The sequence below is a fragment of the Penaeus chinensis genome, chromosome 41 (genome assembly GCF_019202785.1).
Source record: "Penaeus chinensis breed Huanghai No. 1 chromosome 41, ASM1920278v2, whole genome shotgun sequence".
In the NCBI taxonomy this organism is placed as follows: domain Eukaryota; kingdom Metazoa; phylum Arthropoda; class Malacostraca; order Decapoda; family Penaeidae; genus Penaeus; species Penaeus chinensis.
In genome coordinates, this window is record NC_061859.1 from 7,587,398 (window position 1) to 7,607,397 (window position 20,000).

Sequence of the window (20,000 nt, forward strand, 5' to 3'; positions counted from 1 at the left end):
CCGACCTCTCACGGAAGACATGGTGGTATACGCGGCCTATGACGTGGTCGCACTTGTGCCCACTGTCTATGATGCCATGAAGAAGTGAGTCCCCCCCCCCTCTCTCCCCCTCTCTCTCTCTCTCTCTCTCTCTCTCTCTCTCTCTCTCTCTCTCTCTCTCTCTCTCTCTCTCTCTCTCTCTCTCTCTCTCTCTCTCTCTCTCTCTCTCCCTCTCTCTCCCTCTCCCTCTCCCTCTCCCTCTCCCTCTCCCTCTCCCTCTCCCTCTCCCTCTCCCTCTCCCTCTCCTCTCTCTCTCTCTCTCTCTCTCTCTCTCTCTCTCTCTCTCTCTCTCTCTCTCTCCCCCGCTCCCCCTCCCTCTCCCTCTCCCTCCCTCTCCCTCCCTCTCCCTCCCTCTCCCTCTCCCTCTCCCTCTCCCTCTCCCTATATCAATATATATATATATGTATGTATGTATGTATGTGTGTATATATATATAAATTTTTTTTTGTTATTCTACATGAAATAACCGTGTTTTTCACAGAAACTATACTTAAAGATGATTGTCAATGTCCCCAAGATATACTTGCCTTTTACTAAAATACTCTATCATCAGGCAGCTGGACCCTGCCCTCATGCCTCTGTTTGAGGAGCTGTGCCAGGAGCAGGTTGAAGCCATGATCCAGCCAGAAGAGGTCAAACAGAAGAAGAAGCAGCGCAAAATAGAAACCGAGGTAGCAGAACTCAAGACAAAGCTTGCGACAACCCAAGCCAGAGCCATCGTCCTTTCAAACAGAGAGATCAGATTGCTTAGGTAAGATTAAAGAGGATTTTGAGTGGAACTAGTCTTTAGGTTTAATGTACAAACACTTATATTGTTGATATTTTTTTAAGCTGACATTTTCAGTGTTGTAAATATTGTCATAGAAGGGAGGAGAATGTGAATGGTCTGACTGATCTGCATGAAAAGTGTTCTGACATTGATCATGTTCATAATTTCAGATACCTAGAATTAAGTGATGAAGAACGAGAAAAACTGGAAGGGTCCTACAAAGTCGCTAAAAAGTTAGAACGTTTACAGAGCAAGAAAGAAAGGTTAGTAAGCTAAATAATTAATTTTAATTCTGGTTAAATTATGTTGAAGAAATTACACTGGATATGGCCTAGGGTATTTATTTCCTTTTGCATGTTCAAATTTGTGTGATACTTTTCATGCTAAGTAGATTCCTTTTATACCCGCTCTTCATTTCCTACCTTTAAAATAAAGGAAAAAAAATAGAATTTGGAATTGAGCTCCAGGATCTTTAGGAAATGAAGACTAGTTAGTGTTATTTCCAGCCATAACTAATTTCTATAGTAATTTCCATAGTAAGTCTGGTCCATGATATGGACCAGACTGATTGGTCTGTCCCTCTTGTGTTTATATACAAATATATATTATTTTTTTTTATGTTTAGCAAATGTTAATTATATATCACTTTCATCCACCAAACTTCAAAATCTGTTAACAAACTCACGAATATATTATATACAGACATAATTCATACCCAAATGACAGTCTCTTATTCAATTATTCTTTATCTTGTAGAGATGAATCTCCTGACAAGAATGATGATGATGATGACAACAGTGATGATGATGACGATGACGAACGAGATGGGGTTGAAGAAGGTGAATATCCAAGTCTGAGTAGTGTTGGCAGTGGGGGCTCTGGGGGCTCAGGTGGAGGACTATTGTCTCCTAGGTGCGATGGGGAGGCAGATGCAGATGGATATGGAGGTTCACCATCACTTACCACAAGCATGAACATGGTAGAACAAGTATTGAGCAATGGTACTATGGATCGGCTGGAGAAGATTGATCGTTTGGAGGCCATTTTAGCAGCAGCTACACAGTTATCTGGAGGTTCATCTCCTGCAGGCACCACCACCAGCAGCCCAGCTGCTCAGTGCTGCTGCCACTGCCACAGCTACTCCCAAGGAGCACCACTCTCTCCACAGACCTCCCCACCTCCCTCCCTGAACAGTGTGCCCTCTTCATCAGCGCCCACAAGTAAAGCTGATGCTGAGTGCCAGACTCTCAGTACAGGCGACATTGTGATCACCAAAGTGTTCTTCCCAGATAGTCCTGATAATGTCAAGGACAAGAAATGATATGTACAGCATGTATATAGTTTTGTATATTTTTAATTATTCTTGAAAATGTGGTCAAGGCCACAGTGTGATAGTTAGGTGGTGTCAGAACATGACACCAGTGATAGAGGGCCTCTGGGCTCAAGCAGCTAGCTAGGGTAACTCACCTGCCTCAGGTATTTAGCATAAGACTGACATCCCTTGTATTTACTTGGGAGAATGCGTCTTATCAAAAAATGCCTCAATCTGGTAATGTATCCTACCCACCAGACATGCTGGTGCAAGACTAACTCAAGCTTTAATACCCAACACAAGTGAAACTACCAAAGTCTTTTATCATTTTTCCAGGTACTTATTTTGCCAGACAATTATTCTTTTTATTCTATTGTTATTAGACAATATAAATTCAGCTTACTTCTATGCTGAAGTATTGCTAGAGTTGGGATGCTTTTAGGGTTGGGAACATATCGTTAAATGCCTTCTTAGGTACATTAGGTTTTATTTTAACTTAACTTACTCAGTGGTATTTCTGGTGAAATATATCATTGAGCGCAGCAGGTGAGGCCAGGTAAGACCCAGACTTACCTGAGGAACCCATGAGGAGCCTTCACTGCTCACAATAAATCCCTGTTGAGCAATGTGTTTTTTCTTTTTTCCTATTTGAATATGATTTTGAAAGAATAAAAGCATAAATATGAAAAAAATAAAATGTGTAAGGGTAAATGTTTCCTTATTACAAAAGGCTTCTAATGTGATATACTCTCATAAAATACAAATGAAGGGCAGTGCTCATGTGGGCACAAGTGTATTGTGAAATCAGAAACCAGATGGTCTTCTAGTGTTCCCAGAATGAGCAATTCCCAGGAGATTTGGCTTTGGCCATTACTGGGAACAGACCCTTTGCTTTGGATCCACACAGATGAATGGCACAGCTGAGGTTGGACTTGGGGCATTTTACCTAACAGTCACAGTATTTTTTATGCCATGTCCTTCACTTTGTAATTTCTAATGTAATCCTTGCCTGTGTTTGCAGTGTGGTATTAATGCTTCCTCTATATGAATGCCATTTATGTGGACTATGCCTTAGGCCCCATCCACACAATCGAGCCTTGCTCAGACAAAGCATAGGATTTCATTACCCATGACTGAGTGAAATCATCAGATAAGGCCATCTGCCTGATAGTTTGACCATATGTTGCTCGGCATGGATGGACGAACCTCAGAGCCCAGTGTGTATGATGATGACACATGCTTTGCTTGGTAAATGGATAAAATCCACTAGGCACTGTTTGATTGTGTAGACAGAGCCTTTCAGATGACATCTAAATTTCACTACAACACATTCATTACCAACTGTTGCATTACACATCTACAAAGGAACAATGAAATTAGACACATACTGGGTATCACATATATTTGGTAAATTAATCAGCAATGCATTTTCCTGTTACAAGGACCAACCACATCACTACATCGGGAAAGATGCATGTAAAAGTGAAGCTAAGTATTTTTTTTTTTTTTTTTTTGAGACAACAAAAATGAGCAGAGAAAAAACAATTAAAAGTATATTTACAGTCAGTCATACATTTGGGTTATTTACATACAAATCTAAAACACTTCTCAGGTGGGTCAAAGAGGAAGGGAATGGATGTCAGATTATATAGGAAGACAAGGTTACACTGTGAGGTATGCAGAATCTTAATGCTATCCCTTGGATAAGGTTTCATAGTAGTTCTCTGAAGTTGACTAACATCTTACAAAACTAATACGATCTCTCAAAGAGTTCCTACAACAGGATATTTTTCTCTGGATTAAAACTCTTAACCACATAGTGCCATAAATCTTTGTAAATGTTCAACAAGTAGACTTCTCCCAATCAGATTTTCCTTTGCCATATCTGAAAGTTTATTAAATTTATGGAAGAAATAATGTTATCATGCTGAGATTCCTTAAACTATTCACTTTTCATTATGATAAAAAAGCCGATGCATTCTGTCATTCTAATCTGGTCTATTAATATTCAAGGGAAGAAAAAAGCAAAACTCTAGCTTGCTCTGTCTCCCAGGAGAATGGGCAGCTCTCAACAGATCTATCACAGAGTAAACATGTTTCAGACCGTCACCTCTGTGCAATATCAGTTTTCTTCAGGTCCCATAGGTGGCTGTCTTGAACAAGTTTGACTGCTGTAATTTTTACCTTATCATCATTAACGTGTGTTCATTCTCTCACTCTATATCCTTGCTATTCCACATTTTTTTCATTCTTTATTTTAAAAATGACATATCAATAATAAATAACTTATAATGAGAGAGAAGAAGTTGGAATCATGACTCGCATATAACCAAGGAGACTGGGATGAGAGAGAATAAAAACAAAGTAAAAACAAGAAATAAAGGAATGACTGGTAAACTTCCTTATTAGGGAAGATTATATAGGAGAGAAAGTTGACACCAGATGCATATCCTTTAAAGTATATGGTGGCAGGGATCCTGAATGTTTACATTTCTATGGGATTTGACATGTATTAGTTGTATTGAAGCTGAAAAAGCCAACAACTGATATATAATTTACAACCCAACTAGAGCCATTTTTTAATTACCCTCCACACTGACAAAAGCCATCCCACTTTCTTCCTTATGCTTGCTGATAAATAAAAAACTTGAGCTGACCTAAAATTATATAAATATGACTATAAATTCATAATAGCAAATTTTCTGATCATAGGACAGTAACCCTGCCTTCAGTCTCTCTTGTATTCTATATTTCCCAGATTAATGGAAATTTGTCCAAGGAAGGTTAATAATTAGTTTGGTAGCTTCACACTTTAAAAAAATAACAACCCTTTTGTTGGTAATGTGTTAAGAATACATATAAAATTTAAAGGATAAACAAATATGAACAATTTGAAAGGTCAAGTGAGATACACATATAATATCTATCAACATTAAATGCATAATTAGGCACCATTAATAAGGCTACATGTTGGCAGACATCATTAGAGTTGGACATAATCTGCTTTATCAAAGATTTTCGATCATTATATAGTACCATCAGAGGGGAATTTCTTGTATCATATATACCAGAATATATACATTATGTATGCAAGTATATTTATATACATATGTGTGTATGTGATTATGTATACTATATACACACAAACACACATATATTTATATATGTAATTTTTTTTTATTTCACTTTAGTGTAAAGGTTTACAATTCTGACCAAATACACATGAACACCAGTATATCCCTGCAATTCTAAACACTTTCATTGCAAAAAACTTTGTGCACTAAAAGCAAATATTCTAACAGCAAAGTACTTCATGCCTTATATGATGAGTTTAAAAAAATAATAAAACAGAATGAAAGAAATCTAAAATGGGAAGATCAACTTTAAATTTGGTTAAAAGACATCCTACAAATTATTCCAAGAAGCCTTTGCCAACTCAAAATATACTTCATTTCTAGTCCAAACAAACATTTTCCCGGCATTTCACAGCATAACCACTATTATTTACGAAATATATGAAAAATAAAAAAAGAAATGGCAATTCCATTAGGCTTTCATGATCTTTGTATCATTTGCACCACATCACCTCTTTACCAATAATAATAACAAAATTATAGTGAGAAATGATAAGCAAGGTTAAGCCTTTTAAGGTCTCTTCCAAAAGTCTGTAACTTTCACATAAGTTCATCACTTCATAACAACTTTTTAAAGGTAAGTGCAGACCAACTTACAGTTCTGATTGTCTATGACTTTGAGCATAGGAAATGTTAAAATAAGATCTGCAACTGACACCTTCCCTTAGTCTTCACATTGCAACTGTCCATACAATACATCTCAACTATCTAACCTATGTGAATACTTAATTAGCAAGCAACAGCCTCTGTATATATTAAGCAATATATTTTTTATCTTACTAGTCTCACCATAACATTCTACTGAGAAAGCTTGGCATATCTAACTATTATTATGCAATGCCTGAATTAAAATTTATTCTTCACAATTATGACAAATCTTTCATGACAGAACATTGACATTCACATTGGGATCCAGAAAAATGATCAATGGAAGGCTTAAATAATGTGCATAGTATAATAAAGCTTTAGCATACAAAAAATTATACATATCAGTTCTTGTAACTATGACCTTTTATAGAATCTCAAAATAATAATGATTCTTTTCTTCACACTTCATACAATATTCCATATAAAATTTTAACAAGCATAAACATTAGCAACTTAACTACAGAAGGTGGGTAGTGTATAAATCAGGTGTTGGTCTACCTGTACCTAACCATAGCAGTATCAAATTTATATTGCTAGTACTCTTTGTTACTCTTGATTATTTCAAAGTCTAACATGTTTGCAAAGTACTCTATTCTCAATGTGCAGCTTAAGTCATGATCAGGCTTCCTTCTCTTGCTCATATTCTTTTAAAGTTAATAATGGATAGCAGGAGAACACCATATATAAAAGTTATGAAACTACCCACTTTCACCCAAGTCTATTATATTGGTCATTCACAAAAAAAAAAAAAAAAAAAAAAAAAAAAAAAAAAACAGAATAACCATTTCAGTAACAATACTGTTTCATGGAAGAACTTTTTCTCTATATGACTTCTAATATGCAACAATCAAATTACTTCCACACTCAGGATATTTCATTCTCTTTTCCTTGAAGATTGGTGAAGGAAATTCCAAGCTACACAGTCACATGCACGGCTTCACTCACACAGCTTTGTTTTACCAATGTACAGTTTGGTATGAACACTTATCACTACATATTGTGGTAGGGCCTTTGTGGCAATGACTTAACTTGTATATAAAAACTGGCAAAATCTGCTGCCACTGCCAAACTTGAAGAACCCTAAGGCTAAAATTGTGCTCTTTATGATCTACAGACTTCAAAAAAAAAAAAAAAAAGCTCATTACTTTGAACTTTCTATTCTTTTATGGATTTATGCTTGTCAGCTCATTTCTTCCAAAGAAAATACTAATAATTAATAAAATCATACCATTTCTGCAACTTTCCTGGCATCAAGCCAATACTCATTTTTGCAATGATTAGCTAAGCAGCCATTCCTGCAGTTACACTTAACATACAAGTTTAAATGACCATCAGTATATAAAGATAAGAGAAAAAAAAATAAAAGCTAAAATGATATGGCATTAAGCCAACTTCTATGAGTGTAAGCAGAGTGTCTACCTCCCTCTTCAGACCCAGCCTCCCGTCAGTTTGTGGAAGAGTTCGTCATTCAGGTTCTGGTTTGCATCTTTCGTCCTCATGGAGAGGAAAATGTATCCACCAATGAACTCGTGAACCACCTGAGAAAAAGGAATGGGTGATTATTCCAGTGATGTATGACAATCAATGTTCAGAGAAGTCTTTTCAAACATCAACTCTTGACAAAACCATTAATCACCAATTACTTACTGCTCTTCTCTTGACAAATTCCAGATTCTTTGGCATTCAAATTTTTAGTACTTTAAAATAACGTCCAAATATTTATGGTTTTGGACTTCTACTAAATGAAATACCACAAACAGTTTTAGTCATCACAATAGTCTTTACTTTAAAGATAGTATTCATCTATATAAAAAAAGGCAATATGCATTAACATGGCATTTAAACCTCTAGCTTACCTTGCAATCAGCAGTCAAGCAAGAGAACACCACATTTTCCTCTTCAAACTGGATCATCATGTGTCTTGTCTCCCAGTTGACATTCCAAGCCTGAAAATCAAAGAAATGTAAAAAATCAATATTAGACAGAATGTATAAGCTCTTTAAAACTTAAAGGGCCTTTCACTATTTTTGAGTAGTAACTAATGTTTTTCTGTTTTTTAAGTTATTTTTTCTGGGCGAATATTAGCTTTTTCACTACAGCAGCCCGTGGCATAATATTTGAGCTAAAGAGACAGAGTATAGCTTGTTCTCTTCAATATGAAAGGCAGTGGTTTGGCATACCCATGCCTTTTTTCCAATTTTGACCATGTATTCATGTTCTAGATTCTGAAAGTTAAGCATTTTCATTCCTTAGCCAATGTGTTCCTAAAAAAAATTAGCTATACCCCCTATTCATACCTCAAAAATTGTCCCTGGCATACACAGCCACTGTAAAATTGGGAAACTAGATAATGGCATTTAAAAGTTTGTACTGCAGTACAACTACCCCATTTTGGAGGATAATAGTAAACTATCATATGAGGATATGCACATCCAAAGGTGTTTTAACCCAATGGCGCCGGGTATAGAAAATTAAAAAAAACTTTACGCTCTGGCGAACGGTGGCAGCGCGCCGACTCTGAGCGCGTGAATTCGGTACATCAAGCCGAATCATTGCCTCGGGGCGTTTTGGCGCGGCGTCACTGCGGACAGCCGCACGCCTCACATCGGGCGTATTGTTATGACGGCGATAGCCGTGACCCGTCGCCATTGGGTTAAGTCCAATTGGCCAAAAACATGTTTTTTAAATCTTTTGTTAATCTAAAAGTGCATTAACCCAATTGCCTCGTATTGCAAGAATACATGCCATGCCCAATGTAATACAAGTTTATTTATTGTAATTACACAAAGATGGCTCTACAAGTGTTTAGTCACCAAGGAGTTGGTTATTAGTTCTATGGATCTCACCTCTTTACCCTTTTCCTTAACTTTTGGAAAGGGTCTTTTGGTTTACTTCATTGTCTTAAATGTTATCGAGATTTTAATAACAATTTAATAATCATAACATCAATAACAATAATAACAGTATCAATGTCAACTGTATTAAAAAGAAAAACACATTTTCCCGCCCATTCAAGGAATGGGGAATTTAGGATCGGTCCCTAGGGCTACTGATAAACTCCTTGCCGGCTGAGTATATGTGGAGCCATCTGAATGTAACATTCACAAAAATCTACAGGAGACAGAACATACATCCAGGGTGAATGGGTTAACTCAAACAAATTGATGCTTGTGTTGCAAATAACATAAACTAATGGATTCTTTCACCCAAAGCCACCAGGGATGACATGTATGTAAATGACTACGATGAGTGTCATTTATTAATGGTGTTATACATAGATGGAAAATATGTTCTGGTATCTAATATTGCTGTAAGTAATGATAATAATACTATAATAATTATAAAGTCTACAATAGAAAATAACATGGGCAATTAATCTGTGAACATATCTGGACGTACACACACTATATGCAGGCAAAGTCAGTGAAGATTTCTGAGGATCAGCAGATCCCAAAACTACAATCATTTCCAAATTGCGCAAATTGTCCTTTCAGTTATTTTGGGGGAGTAACAGTCCTTTAACCCAATGACACCAGGGAAAATGAACAGAAAAAGGGGAAAATGCTGTGCCCATTTTCTATATTTTTTGGTGAAATGTCTGCCCATAGATGGCTCTGCTAGTGCTTAGCCACAAAGGAGTCAATTAGTAGAACTTGTGACCATACGTGATTTGAATTGGCGGGAAAAACTCATTTTTTACTAGTGCTATGAATATCGATGGTGTTATTTTTATTATAAACATTATAATTATTATAATGTTTTTTAATATTAGTAACAGCAAAATAAGATAACGTAAAATATTTCGTAAATCAAAGAAAAGGGTGAACGGGCGAGACAGGCAGTACTCGTAACTGGCTCATTGGTGACTTAGTATAAGCATAGCCATCTATATGTTAAAACAAATCAAACAAGTACTAACAGTGGGTATAGCAGGTGTCTACCCGTCGTACCCATCGGCAAGGGGTTAAACAACAGAAATTTACAATGTTCTTACTCTAATACTTCAAGGTTCCTTATTGTACTTAGTTAACAAACACTATTACAAAATGTATATGGCCAAGCAAAGCAACACAGACTGTTTAGCCAGGATTCAAATGGGTTCTTACCTTCATGGTGTTATAACGCCATGTCTTGATGTGGTCACCAGTGTTAGGTTCCATCCTCATTATTCTGTTGAAGGCCACACCTAGCAACTCCTCACGCTGAAATTATAACTTTTATTAGCAATAACAATAATAATACCACTAACAACAATGTAGACAACAAAAAAACAAAACAATTAAAATAGTAGTAGTAGTAACAATAAAAATAAAAATAATTAGCAATAATAATAATAATAATAATAATAATAATAATAATAATAATAATAATAAAAGCAATAATAACAATAATAACAATAATAACAATAATAATAATAATAAAAATAATAATGATGATGTTGATCTTGATAAAAATAACAATAATAACAACAACAACAATAACAATAATAATAATAACAAAAATAATAATGATGTTGATGTTGATCTTGATGATAATGATGATGACCATAATAATAATAATGATGATGATGGGAAGAAGAAAATTAAAGAAAATAATAATAGCAACAAAATCAAATAATCATATTCAATTACACATTAAATGAAGCCAGCATAACAAAATATGAAACTCTAAACAGACCAAACACAAAAGTAAAAACTTTTTTTTCTCTCAAAGACTGACCAAAGGGCCCCAATCAAAATCTGCCCCCTGACCATAATACTAAAAGAGGGAATTCAAAGCTTACCTTGTGTCCCATGTGCTTCACCAAGAACAGTGCAATGCCATACTCGGGCAGAGCTTGCCAAGCCCGGATGTACTGCAGCTTGGCTTCTGTCAGTGGTAGGTCCTTAACATTGGCGTGAGCTTCCAGAATGCGCTGCACTGCCTGTGGTTTAAAAGAATGTGTTAAGCTTAAGGATTTAGAATAGTAAATCTTCCATACATATAATTTATAGAAATATGTCTTTCACAAAATGATACAAGTTCTTGACCAATTAACAGTACAATACATATTAAAGCATGAAAAAAATAGTTATGAATAGTGTATAAACTTATTATACGTTTCCTCCAAAACCAAGCAAATCTGTCCCTGCAAAAAGATAATTTTGCAGCACTTATACCCACTCCAGTGATTTCACACAAAAAACCACACCAATGACAGATCACTCCAAGTCTCTTGCTGAAGCTACCTCATATATGCATTCCTTGTCATAAGTAAATATGTTATACACATAATTTTGGAAATTCTTAATCATATGATATGCTGATGTTCTGATTGTTTAAGGAAACAACATTTTATATTTATCTTCCTCATTTTTTATAACAGGTCTCATACACCTTATCCAAAAAATATTCATATCTATTTTTTGTATTCTTTGCATCAAACATATTATTCCATCAAATGGATCTGGCATAACATTTCAAATCTTCAAGAGCCATCAAATTAACAATTACAAAATACTTTCAGCACTTAACAAAGAGACTTGGAGTGTGATACCCATACACTAAATATCTTCTGTCTTACTCCCAAAGCTTGTGGCACATGTGACTCAGTAAGCATTAAAGGGATAACACTTTCAACACGCTCACAGCTATGCTGAAAGACATCAGGTTCAGATACAAAAGTGCTGGTGAGGTGAGGAGAGGGTGAAAAACTCATAATTTTTACTATTATTTAGATTCCATATGTACAAGAGGAGAGAAGTTAACAAATGAAGGGACACTAAAGCATTAAGCTACTGGTGAAGCTTCAAGGAAACAAAGTTTGTAAGCAAACCAAAGAATAAAAACAAATTGAGGATGAAGAAGAAAAGAATGCAAAAATACATATCCCCCTTTTCATGCTGGATATCCTCCCATTATATATATATATGTTGGTAGACAGTTATCCATCTTAAAGCAGAAATTGGGTGACAAGATGAGGATGTGAGCACACACAACACCAATTTACCATATTGTCAGGTAATGGGCCAGCACACCAGCCCCCCTGTATGGGAGATGACATCACACATTATGTGTGTGGCTGATACAACATGAAATTGTTCTCATACTCTGAACAGCTTGAGAGCATCTCAAGTTGCACTACATTTATTAAGCAAAATCCATTTTGCTACACTTTCACTTCTAGTAAAAAGATAAAGATGGCTATGATAAAGAATATAAACAAAGAGAAAGATAGAAACATAAAAAGAAAATGAGAAACCTGAGTATTTTAAATGAAAAGACAAAGGGGAACCTTCATGAAGGCATAAAACGTACATCTCACCCTTATAAGTTACTCTTATCAAAAAGTAGAAAACAAAGGCAATTTAACAAAATGTACAGAAACTCAAATTACCAGGAGAAAAACTGCACATTATATATGGTGTAAAAATGCAAATGACCCAATTTGATAAGCAGCCTGCATTACTGAGAAATTAAAGAATCTACTCATCTACTATGTATAACTAAATTTCTGAGGAATACTGCAATTACTTCAGGGAATTATGCGCATAAAATGTACATGTAATGAGTTACTTGAGCAGACACCATGACATCAAGCAATGAACATTTGATGACAGGTAACCAAAGATTTTGTTTACCGGAGAAGGTCCAGGAATGCAAGTGCCTGGCTAACGTCAGGAGAGAGAGAGAAGGTTATGGCAGTTAAACATACAGACAACATTCAAATATGGTTAATCAATACACAAAAAAATAGAATTATCTGACGACATCACCCAATACAGAAATATTGGACTCTTATAACAAGTATAAACAAAGATGAGTCAACTACCTAATCTGAGGCATAATACTGACAAATTATTTTGTAGTATCTCTCTTTTACCATATTCATATATATCCCCATTAGTATCAATACTTATTAATTTTTTTAGTGAGGTAAAGATAAACTGGAAAGGTGCATGGTGATTAGCTGTGTTCATGTCCACAAGTAACTTTATTGTATTTCAAATTATTATTATCATTTACCAATCAGTTTGTCATCAGTTACTGTCAACCTTTCACAACTGCACCTTTGCCTCAATAAAAAAGTTAGTACAGCATCTTAATGCATAAGTAAGTAAACATTAATAGATAAACTTGATGTATAAAAAATCATATACTATCTTTGATAAAGATAGGGAAGTTGCCATAAATCAATTAAGTAATGTGGCCTAACATTATACCTTTTATTATTGCAGCTCTACAATCAAAACAAAGTTATCCCATAAGTAATAAGCAGATAATGATTTTGATTATTAAAATCCAGTTCATCAAGAAAGTACAAATATACACAAAACTGATACCATAATAATAGTGGTTCCCAACTTCTACTGACCTTGCTTCTTATGCGACGCACAAACCTAGGTGCTAGGTAAAGCTCTGGCTGGATGTCTAGGCTCTCTGGATTGATGACAGGAGCAGGAGCTGGATGCTGCATGGACAGGAATGCCAGGATAGACTTGACCTCACTGTCATAAGAAGAGTCTGCGAGTGATTTTCCCTTGGACGCCAGACGCATGGCAGCCATCCATCTCGCATACTGTTCCTCCTGTAGGCAGAAAAGATTGCAGTTTTAGCTTACTTATTGCATGGTCAAATTCACATCATAAAGACATAAAGGCTTATCAGCTTCAAGCCAATTCATATCTAAACATACATATTAGTAAGCAGACAGTTATTGTATTTAACTAGTAGTAGTGCTATCAATTTGTTGACACTTGGTATCTCTTGTAAAACACTAAAAATTCTACTCTAAAAAAAGAAAAAGAAAATAAAAGACACCAAGAAAAAAAAACTGACATACAGTAGTAGTGGTTACAAGTTTTAAAATTTCATATATAGGTATATGCTCTTGTGAATTTTGATTACAAATATTACCAGAACTTTATCATCACTCTTTTCTTCTCTCTCACAAACATCTGTTTGAATTAACTCACTGAGGAACATCTGATAAGATAATCTGTCATGCCATCTGAGGCTGGCACTTCCAGCTTGATACCATAGCGCTGCTGTGAAATATTCACGTCGGGAGTAACCTCACATCCTCTCAGACTGATCCTCTCAATGGGGTCCTCATTGGTGCCATCACTGGTCTTGTAATAACAGAGGTTCATGTCCTTACATGTGAACCAGTACTGTTTGAAGCCCTTCAGTGTGAAACGACGTGGCCTGAAAAGTGGGTCTTGTTAAGCTTTATGTTTTTTATTGAAATGCTGAGTAATATTATCAATGAGATACAATGTATCTTGAATCTAGTTGATCTCTAATTGGTAGGCTTCAAATAAACCTAAGAGCCTATAAGACATTTTCCATAATTACTTTTAAAAAGAAAAATAATAATATTGAAATGAATATTACAATAACAGCTACGCACTTCATAAATTTGAGGTAGTCTGCAAGTTCTGGGATGTGCATGATGTCAGCTGGAGTGGAGGACACATGGGAGCCCTCCAATGACATCTGCAGTTCACTGAGTGCACGGTCAATGTCATCCTCGCCTCCACTGTTCATGTCCGGCTGTGGTTGATTGACTTGCAGGTTTACTTGGAGCTGCAAAATACATAAACAGGATTAAACATAAACTTTTCCCTCTCAAATTATTTCTAACTGGATCAAATCATTACCAAATTAGCCAAATGTGATTCAAACAAATACTGGATTGATTTAGAAAACCCTTTCCGCTGATTCTGAAATGCTTTCTAACCAGGGCAACAAGCCTCACCTGCAGAGCTGCAAACATGAGCATTTCTTCTTCGGTGCAGTCGATTTCTTCATTCATGATGGCCCACTTAGCCTGCTCAAAGATGAGGTTGATACGCACAGCATCGTATTTAGGGTTGAGGTCATAAAAGGAGAAGAACTTGAAGCGGAGGAGGAGAGTGTCAAACTCTCGAACTCCTTGTTCCATGATAGAGAGGGAGGAGTCAAGCCAGCTATAATTGAAAGGCAAAAAAAATGTATCAATTAAAGATGCTTATGCTTTTAGAGAGACAAAGGAGATTCACTGTTTGTACATTATAATATATGTATTAAAAGAAATGAACTACAAAATTTACAACTACTAAGGCTAAGAAGTACATCTCGAAAAAACACTTACGATACATTCATCCTTGCTCTATCCAGAAGGGATTTGGGCCTGACCAGCCGATTGCGTGCCTCTTCTGAAGGATGAATGGGAGAGTTGGCAAGGGAAGCCACAAATTCGTCTGAGCCATCAATACTGTCGATTGTGTTGTTGAGGCTGCCAACCCCATTGCTGTTGAATCTCCAGGTGCCAGTCTGCGGAAAAAACAATTTATCAAAATTCTGCAGAATGCACCGTTAACTTTTCTACCAAGCTAGTAATAAGGAAATATCCACTCATACACTAGTATTTATGCTACATGCAGGAAAGTATGAGAGAATTCTCCTTTAACCAAAAGATTAGACTTATCCTGAATGTCAAATAGGGTATCTTGAGGCTACCATAATTCTTGGCAAAGAAAAATAAATCTGCTTTAAAATCTGATCACCTCTGTCAATCAGATGAACATAACACAAATTTTAGAAAGAAAGAAATGAAGAATGAAAAGGAAAATGATAATGAGGAGGAGGAGAAAAAGAAGAAAAGAAGAAAAGAAGAAGAAGAAGAAGAAGGAGAAGGAGGAGGAGGAGGAGGAGGAGGAGGAGGAGGAGGAGGAGAAGAAGAAGAAGAAGAAGAAGAAGAAGAAGAAGAAGAAGAAGAAGAAGAAGAAGAAGAAGAAGAAGAAGAAGAAGAAGAAGAAGAAGAAGAAGAAGAAGAAGAAGAAGAAGAAGAAGAAGAAGAAGAAGAAGAAGAAGAAGAAGAAGAAGAAGAAGAAGAAGAAGAAGAAGAAGAAAGAAGAAGAAGAAGAAGAAGAAGAAGAAGAAGAAGAAGAAGAAGAAGAAGAAGAAGAAGAAGAAGAAGAAGAAGAAGAAGAAGAAGAAGAAGAAGAAGAAGAAAAGAAAAGAAAAGAAAAGAAAAGAAAAGAAAAGAAAAGAAAAGAAAAGAAAAGAAAAGAAAAGAAAAGAAAAGAAAAGAAAAGAAAAGAAAAGAAAAGAAAAGAAAAGAAAAGAAAAGATAAAGAAAGAAAGAAAGTAAGAAAAAACTGTGGGACTCTGAAAACACTGGCAGGTTGTTTAGGTTAATGTAGTGGAAGGGTAGAGGATTATCTTGCTAATCCTGGTCCCACTACTCATCCCTGGTCACTGAGTCTCCTCTAGCCACACAGTCTCCGATTTTGGATACATTACATTTACACTCACTGGAGCTTGGCAGGTCTAAGCTCACCTCAGAATATTTACAATATTACATCTGTAAAATAATCTTTAACAAACTTCACATAGCCTGTGAAATAATTAGCAGGATCTGTGCATAGGACATTAAGATTCAAAGTTTCGCTCCTCTTGATCCCCAGAGCGAGAGCCTAAGCCCGGCAAAAAGGGCGATAATCCCCGACTTGAGTCTGGTCCACAAAGTCAGATAGGACTAAGGAAAACCCATCTTTAGGGATTCTCTCTAGCTTACCGGTGATCCAATGGGTGTCCTGGTGGGGGAGTTTGGCATGTGGTGTGAGGCAGCTGAGCGGTCCAGGGAGCCATTGCTCGAGTTGTGCGACTGGTTGGCAATGAAGGAGTTAGTGTCGGCAGGGGTGCCGTTCTTTGTGGCCGCTGTGCTTTTCTTCTTAATCATCTTCTCTGAGTAGTTGTATTTGAGGTTGTCTTGGGTAATTGGCTTGCAGAAGGACAGCTCCTCAGGGTAACGGATTCCTGAGTGGGGAGTGACAGGTTAAGACAATACAGGAAAAATATAGAAATGAACACGTGAAAATATAATGAATATCTGAATAAGAAAGATGAAAACTATAATAATCATTACAAAATTATCTTTGAATGCATATAAATAAATAAAAAAGACAAATAAAGGCAATTCAATAAAAACAAAAATATCAAAGAACCAAAAGCAAAAACCATCTGAGTTCTCCAATTTTCCAGCAACTGATCATATGACAGCTTTTTAATCTAAACAGAATTACAAATGGCTAAATTAATTTCCTTGAAGTGCAGTGCTTCGGCCTAAAAAATGTGAAATTTCTGGCCTACTTGTATTTTGCATGCATTTACCCCTCGTTACAACTTGCAAAGTGCAACAGTTAGGGTTGGTTCATGATACATTAGAGATACAGGAGGTGCATAATTAAAGGAGCAGAGGAGCATTAAAAAATTATCAATTTATAGACTCAGTTGGTCTAGCAAAATGGATAAAGTAGCATGGCCCAGTAACCACAGGTATCAGGAATTTAGTGGTGTATCTGCATTCATGAATTAATTACTTCTTTACATATACAGAATCCAAAATACAAGTAATTTACCAAACCAAACTCCCTTTTCAAAAATAAATAACAATAATAATGACATCAACAGTAAACCATAAAAACTAGGAATGGTACAACACTCTCCCTTTCATATACAAAAAGTCCAATGCCCATCTAAACTTTAAGAAGAACTCAACAAATTTTATTGATCATAAAATTCTCCTCAGCATTCAAATTTGGGAAAGTGTGTGTACAAGCCCCAATACAGACCTCATTCTTATTCAAGAAGGTCTACATCAGTATATATTTCTGTTTAAATACTTGCATTAAAAGTTAGGAGACTATACTTCAAGATAAAGTACTTCAAATCTTATCAAAATTGCATTTAAAGCAAGAGGGGGGTATGGGGAAGGGGGAAGGGGAAAGGGGAGGAGAGGGGGAAGGGTGAAGTGTAAGGAGGAAGAGGAGGAAGAGGAAAAGGAGGAGGAGGAGGAGGACGAGGAGGAGGAGGAGGAGGAGGAGGAGGAGGAGGAGGAGGAAGAGGAGGAGGAGGAGAAGGAAGAAGAGGAGGAGGAAGAGGAGGAGGAGGAGAAGGAGGAGGAGAAGAAGGAAGAAGAGGAGGAGGAAGATGATTAATAATATGATCTCTACTACTAAAAAAGGAGAGCCAGTAGCCCTAAACCACCAGAAGCCCCGAGAACCAACCGAGCTGTTTGCAGAGCTGGACCACAGCATTGAAAGTCTTGATGGAGAAATCCACTCTAAAATCCATGTAGCGAAGGTCTGGGAGCTGTACGCGGAGGTTCTTGTGCATGGGTGTGAACTCCAACTGTGCCGCTGCCCCAACTCCATACTGGTCCAGTGTTGACCTGGTGTGGGTCAGCCACATGTTCTTCTTGGGCCACCACAAGGCATGGTCTGACCAGTCAACTGCTATGTCTGGGGAAAGAGATCAAGGACAACATTAGTTTCTTGACTATTAACTTTTTTTCCAATTGAGAAACCAACAAGAAAAAATATTGTTGTTTTTTAATTTGTCTCCGACTTAGCATTCTGCAATACCTGGAGAAAATATGTGCAAACTGCTTCAGAAAACAAAACCATGATGCATGATGATTATCAATATTTAAATCCAGAAAATAAATAAAACATGTGAACTTATCACAATGTTTAATACAGATCAACATAATAATAACTTAACATTATATAATAACCAAGGTATTTTGAGAATGGCTATGAAGTGTAATTCACATCACATTTTTCAGAACAATCTTCTGCAATATGTAACTTCAGCTCTGCAGCAATATAAGAATCTAATAGAATTACAAAGATTTCATTATTGAAGTTTCCAGAGCCAAAAATATGTTCTTCCTTCCAAATAACAAATCCAAGAGTATGGCCAATTTGAAAACCAGGAAAAACATTACAAAAATAAGATTAATCTAATAGTCATTTTCTAAAATCAATAAGTTGACAAAAAAATGTCAAGAATGTAACCGAGTGATGAATAATGGTCGAAAATTCTCCTCCATTTTCTTATCTCTATTAATGCTATCATACGTTTGCCAATCTGCCAATTTGTTTTTTCTTCCACACATACAAATGCACACAATGAAATAACCAACCAACCAAAACAAACAACCAAACACACACATGAGCACACATCCATATAAGGAAATGGAATCAGGTCTCTGTGAATACCTTCTCTCCTACCACATGGAGAGGGGATTCTTTTTTGCCACATCTCTCTCGACTACATAACTATACATCCACAAAAACATGTATGTGCATCATACAACTGGGGTAAACGGCCTTGCTTCCTCCCTCCCTCCCAACCCCCGCCCACCCCTCTCCCCCTCCCTCCTACCTCCTACTCTCCCTTCCTGTCTCCCTCCCTCCCTCCATCCTCCCTCTCTCTTATTCTCCACTGCAACCAATACCTTGGACCCATAAACTCGTTGGCGGCGATTAAAACAGCCGAGTTGTTGAACCTGTCCCCCTTTTACTACTTACTACAAGCCAGAAACTACGGTATGCTGGCTCCACCCGCGTGAGATAGGGTGAGGGTGAGGGTGGGGGTGGGGTGGGGTGGGGTGGGGTGTGTGTGTGTATAAGGTCGAGAGAACAGAACAGAAGAAAGGGAGGGGGGATGATGAGCGGGTGGGGTGGGGAGGGGAATGCGAAAGGAAAAGGGCGAATTATTAAACGAGGGAGGGAGGGAGGGAGTGAGTAAGGGAGAGATGGGGAGAGATGGAGAGAGATGGAGAGAGATGGAGAGAGATGGAGAGAGAGAGAGAGAGAGAGAGAGAGAGAGAGAGAGAGAGAGAGAGAGAGAGAGAGAGAGAGAGAGAGAGAGAGAGAGAGAGAGAGAGAGAGAGAGAGAGAGAGAGAGAGAGGGGGGGGGGGGGGGGAGGAAGCCTAGGTAGGCTACTCACATTCAGAACTGATGTCAGTCCAGCTCCAACACCTACACGCGCACGCCTCCACACGGGCGTACCTGCACTACGGCACGCCCACACACTCCTACACAGACACACACACGCACATCCTGGGTCCGCCCACATTCCGAATCCCCAGGAATGCCACGAAACTGAACTAAAACATCCGACCCAGCCTCAACCGACATAATACAGCTACAACAACAATGAGTTTGTGAGTGAGTTGAATGTGAGTCAATCGCTCCATGGATCCGCTTGAGCGAGTTAGGTCGAGAATTGAGGAGTATAATCATTTAATCGCCCATATTGTGGGAGATCAGTGACGTCACG

The 20,000-nt window shown here is 37.2% G+C and overlaps 2 protein-coding genes across 5 annotated transcripts in view; one reads left to right on the forward strand and one right to left on the reverse strand.

The window, feature by feature from the left end:
- The window catches only part of LOC125047426, a 124,988-nt gene extending 122,242 nt beyond the window's left edge, over positions 1-2,746 (forward strand). The window contains exons 5-8 of the mRNA XM_047645616.1: positions 1-84; positions 593-790; positions 979-1,071; positions 1,565-2,746. The exon at positions 1-84 is cut by the window's left edge and continues 41 nt beyond it. Of these exons, the coding sequence (XP_047501572.1) occupies positions 1-84; positions 593-790; positions 979-1,071; positions 1,565-2,129 (940 nt within the window). The 3' untranslated portion in view covers positions 2,130-2,746. The remainder of the gene's footprint in view (positions 85-592; positions 791-978; positions 1,072-1,564) is intronic.
- A 759-nt stretch (positions 2,747-3,505) lies between these two features.
- The window catches only part of LOC125047427 (unc-112-related protein-like), a 59,284-nt gene continuing 42,789 nt past the window's right edge, over positions 3,506-20,000 (reverse strand). For 3 of the 4 annotated variants that reach the window (XM_047645618.1, XM_047645619.1, XM_047645617.1), the window contains exons 3-14: positions 17,938-18,171; positions 16,446-16,687; positions 15,018-15,199; positions 14,643-14,853; positions 14,295-14,470; positions 13,858-14,089; positions 13,257-13,469; positions 11,892-11,927; positions 10,686-10,826; positions 10,009-10,104; positions 7,759-7,848; positions 3,506-7,440 (exon numbers count right to left, since the gene is read on the reverse strand). In XM_047645618.1, the coding sequence (XP_047501574.1) occupies positions 7,330-7,440; positions 7,759-7,848; positions 10,009-10,104; positions 10,686-10,826; positions 11,892-11,927; positions 13,257-13,469; positions 13,858-14,089; positions 14,295-14,470; positions 14,643-14,853; positions 15,018-15,199; positions 16,446-16,687; positions 17,938-18,171 (1,964 nt within the window). In that variant the 3' untranslated portion in view covers positions 3,506-7,329. The remainder of the gene's footprint in view (positions 7,441-7,758; positions 7,849-10,008; positions 10,105-10,685; positions 10,827-11,891; positions 11,928-13,256; positions 13,470-13,857; positions 14,090-14,294; positions 14,471-14,642; positions 14,854-15,017; positions 15,200-16,445; positions 16,688-17,937; positions 18,172-20,000) is intronic. The other variant, XM_047645620.1, reaches the window with a different exon arrangement.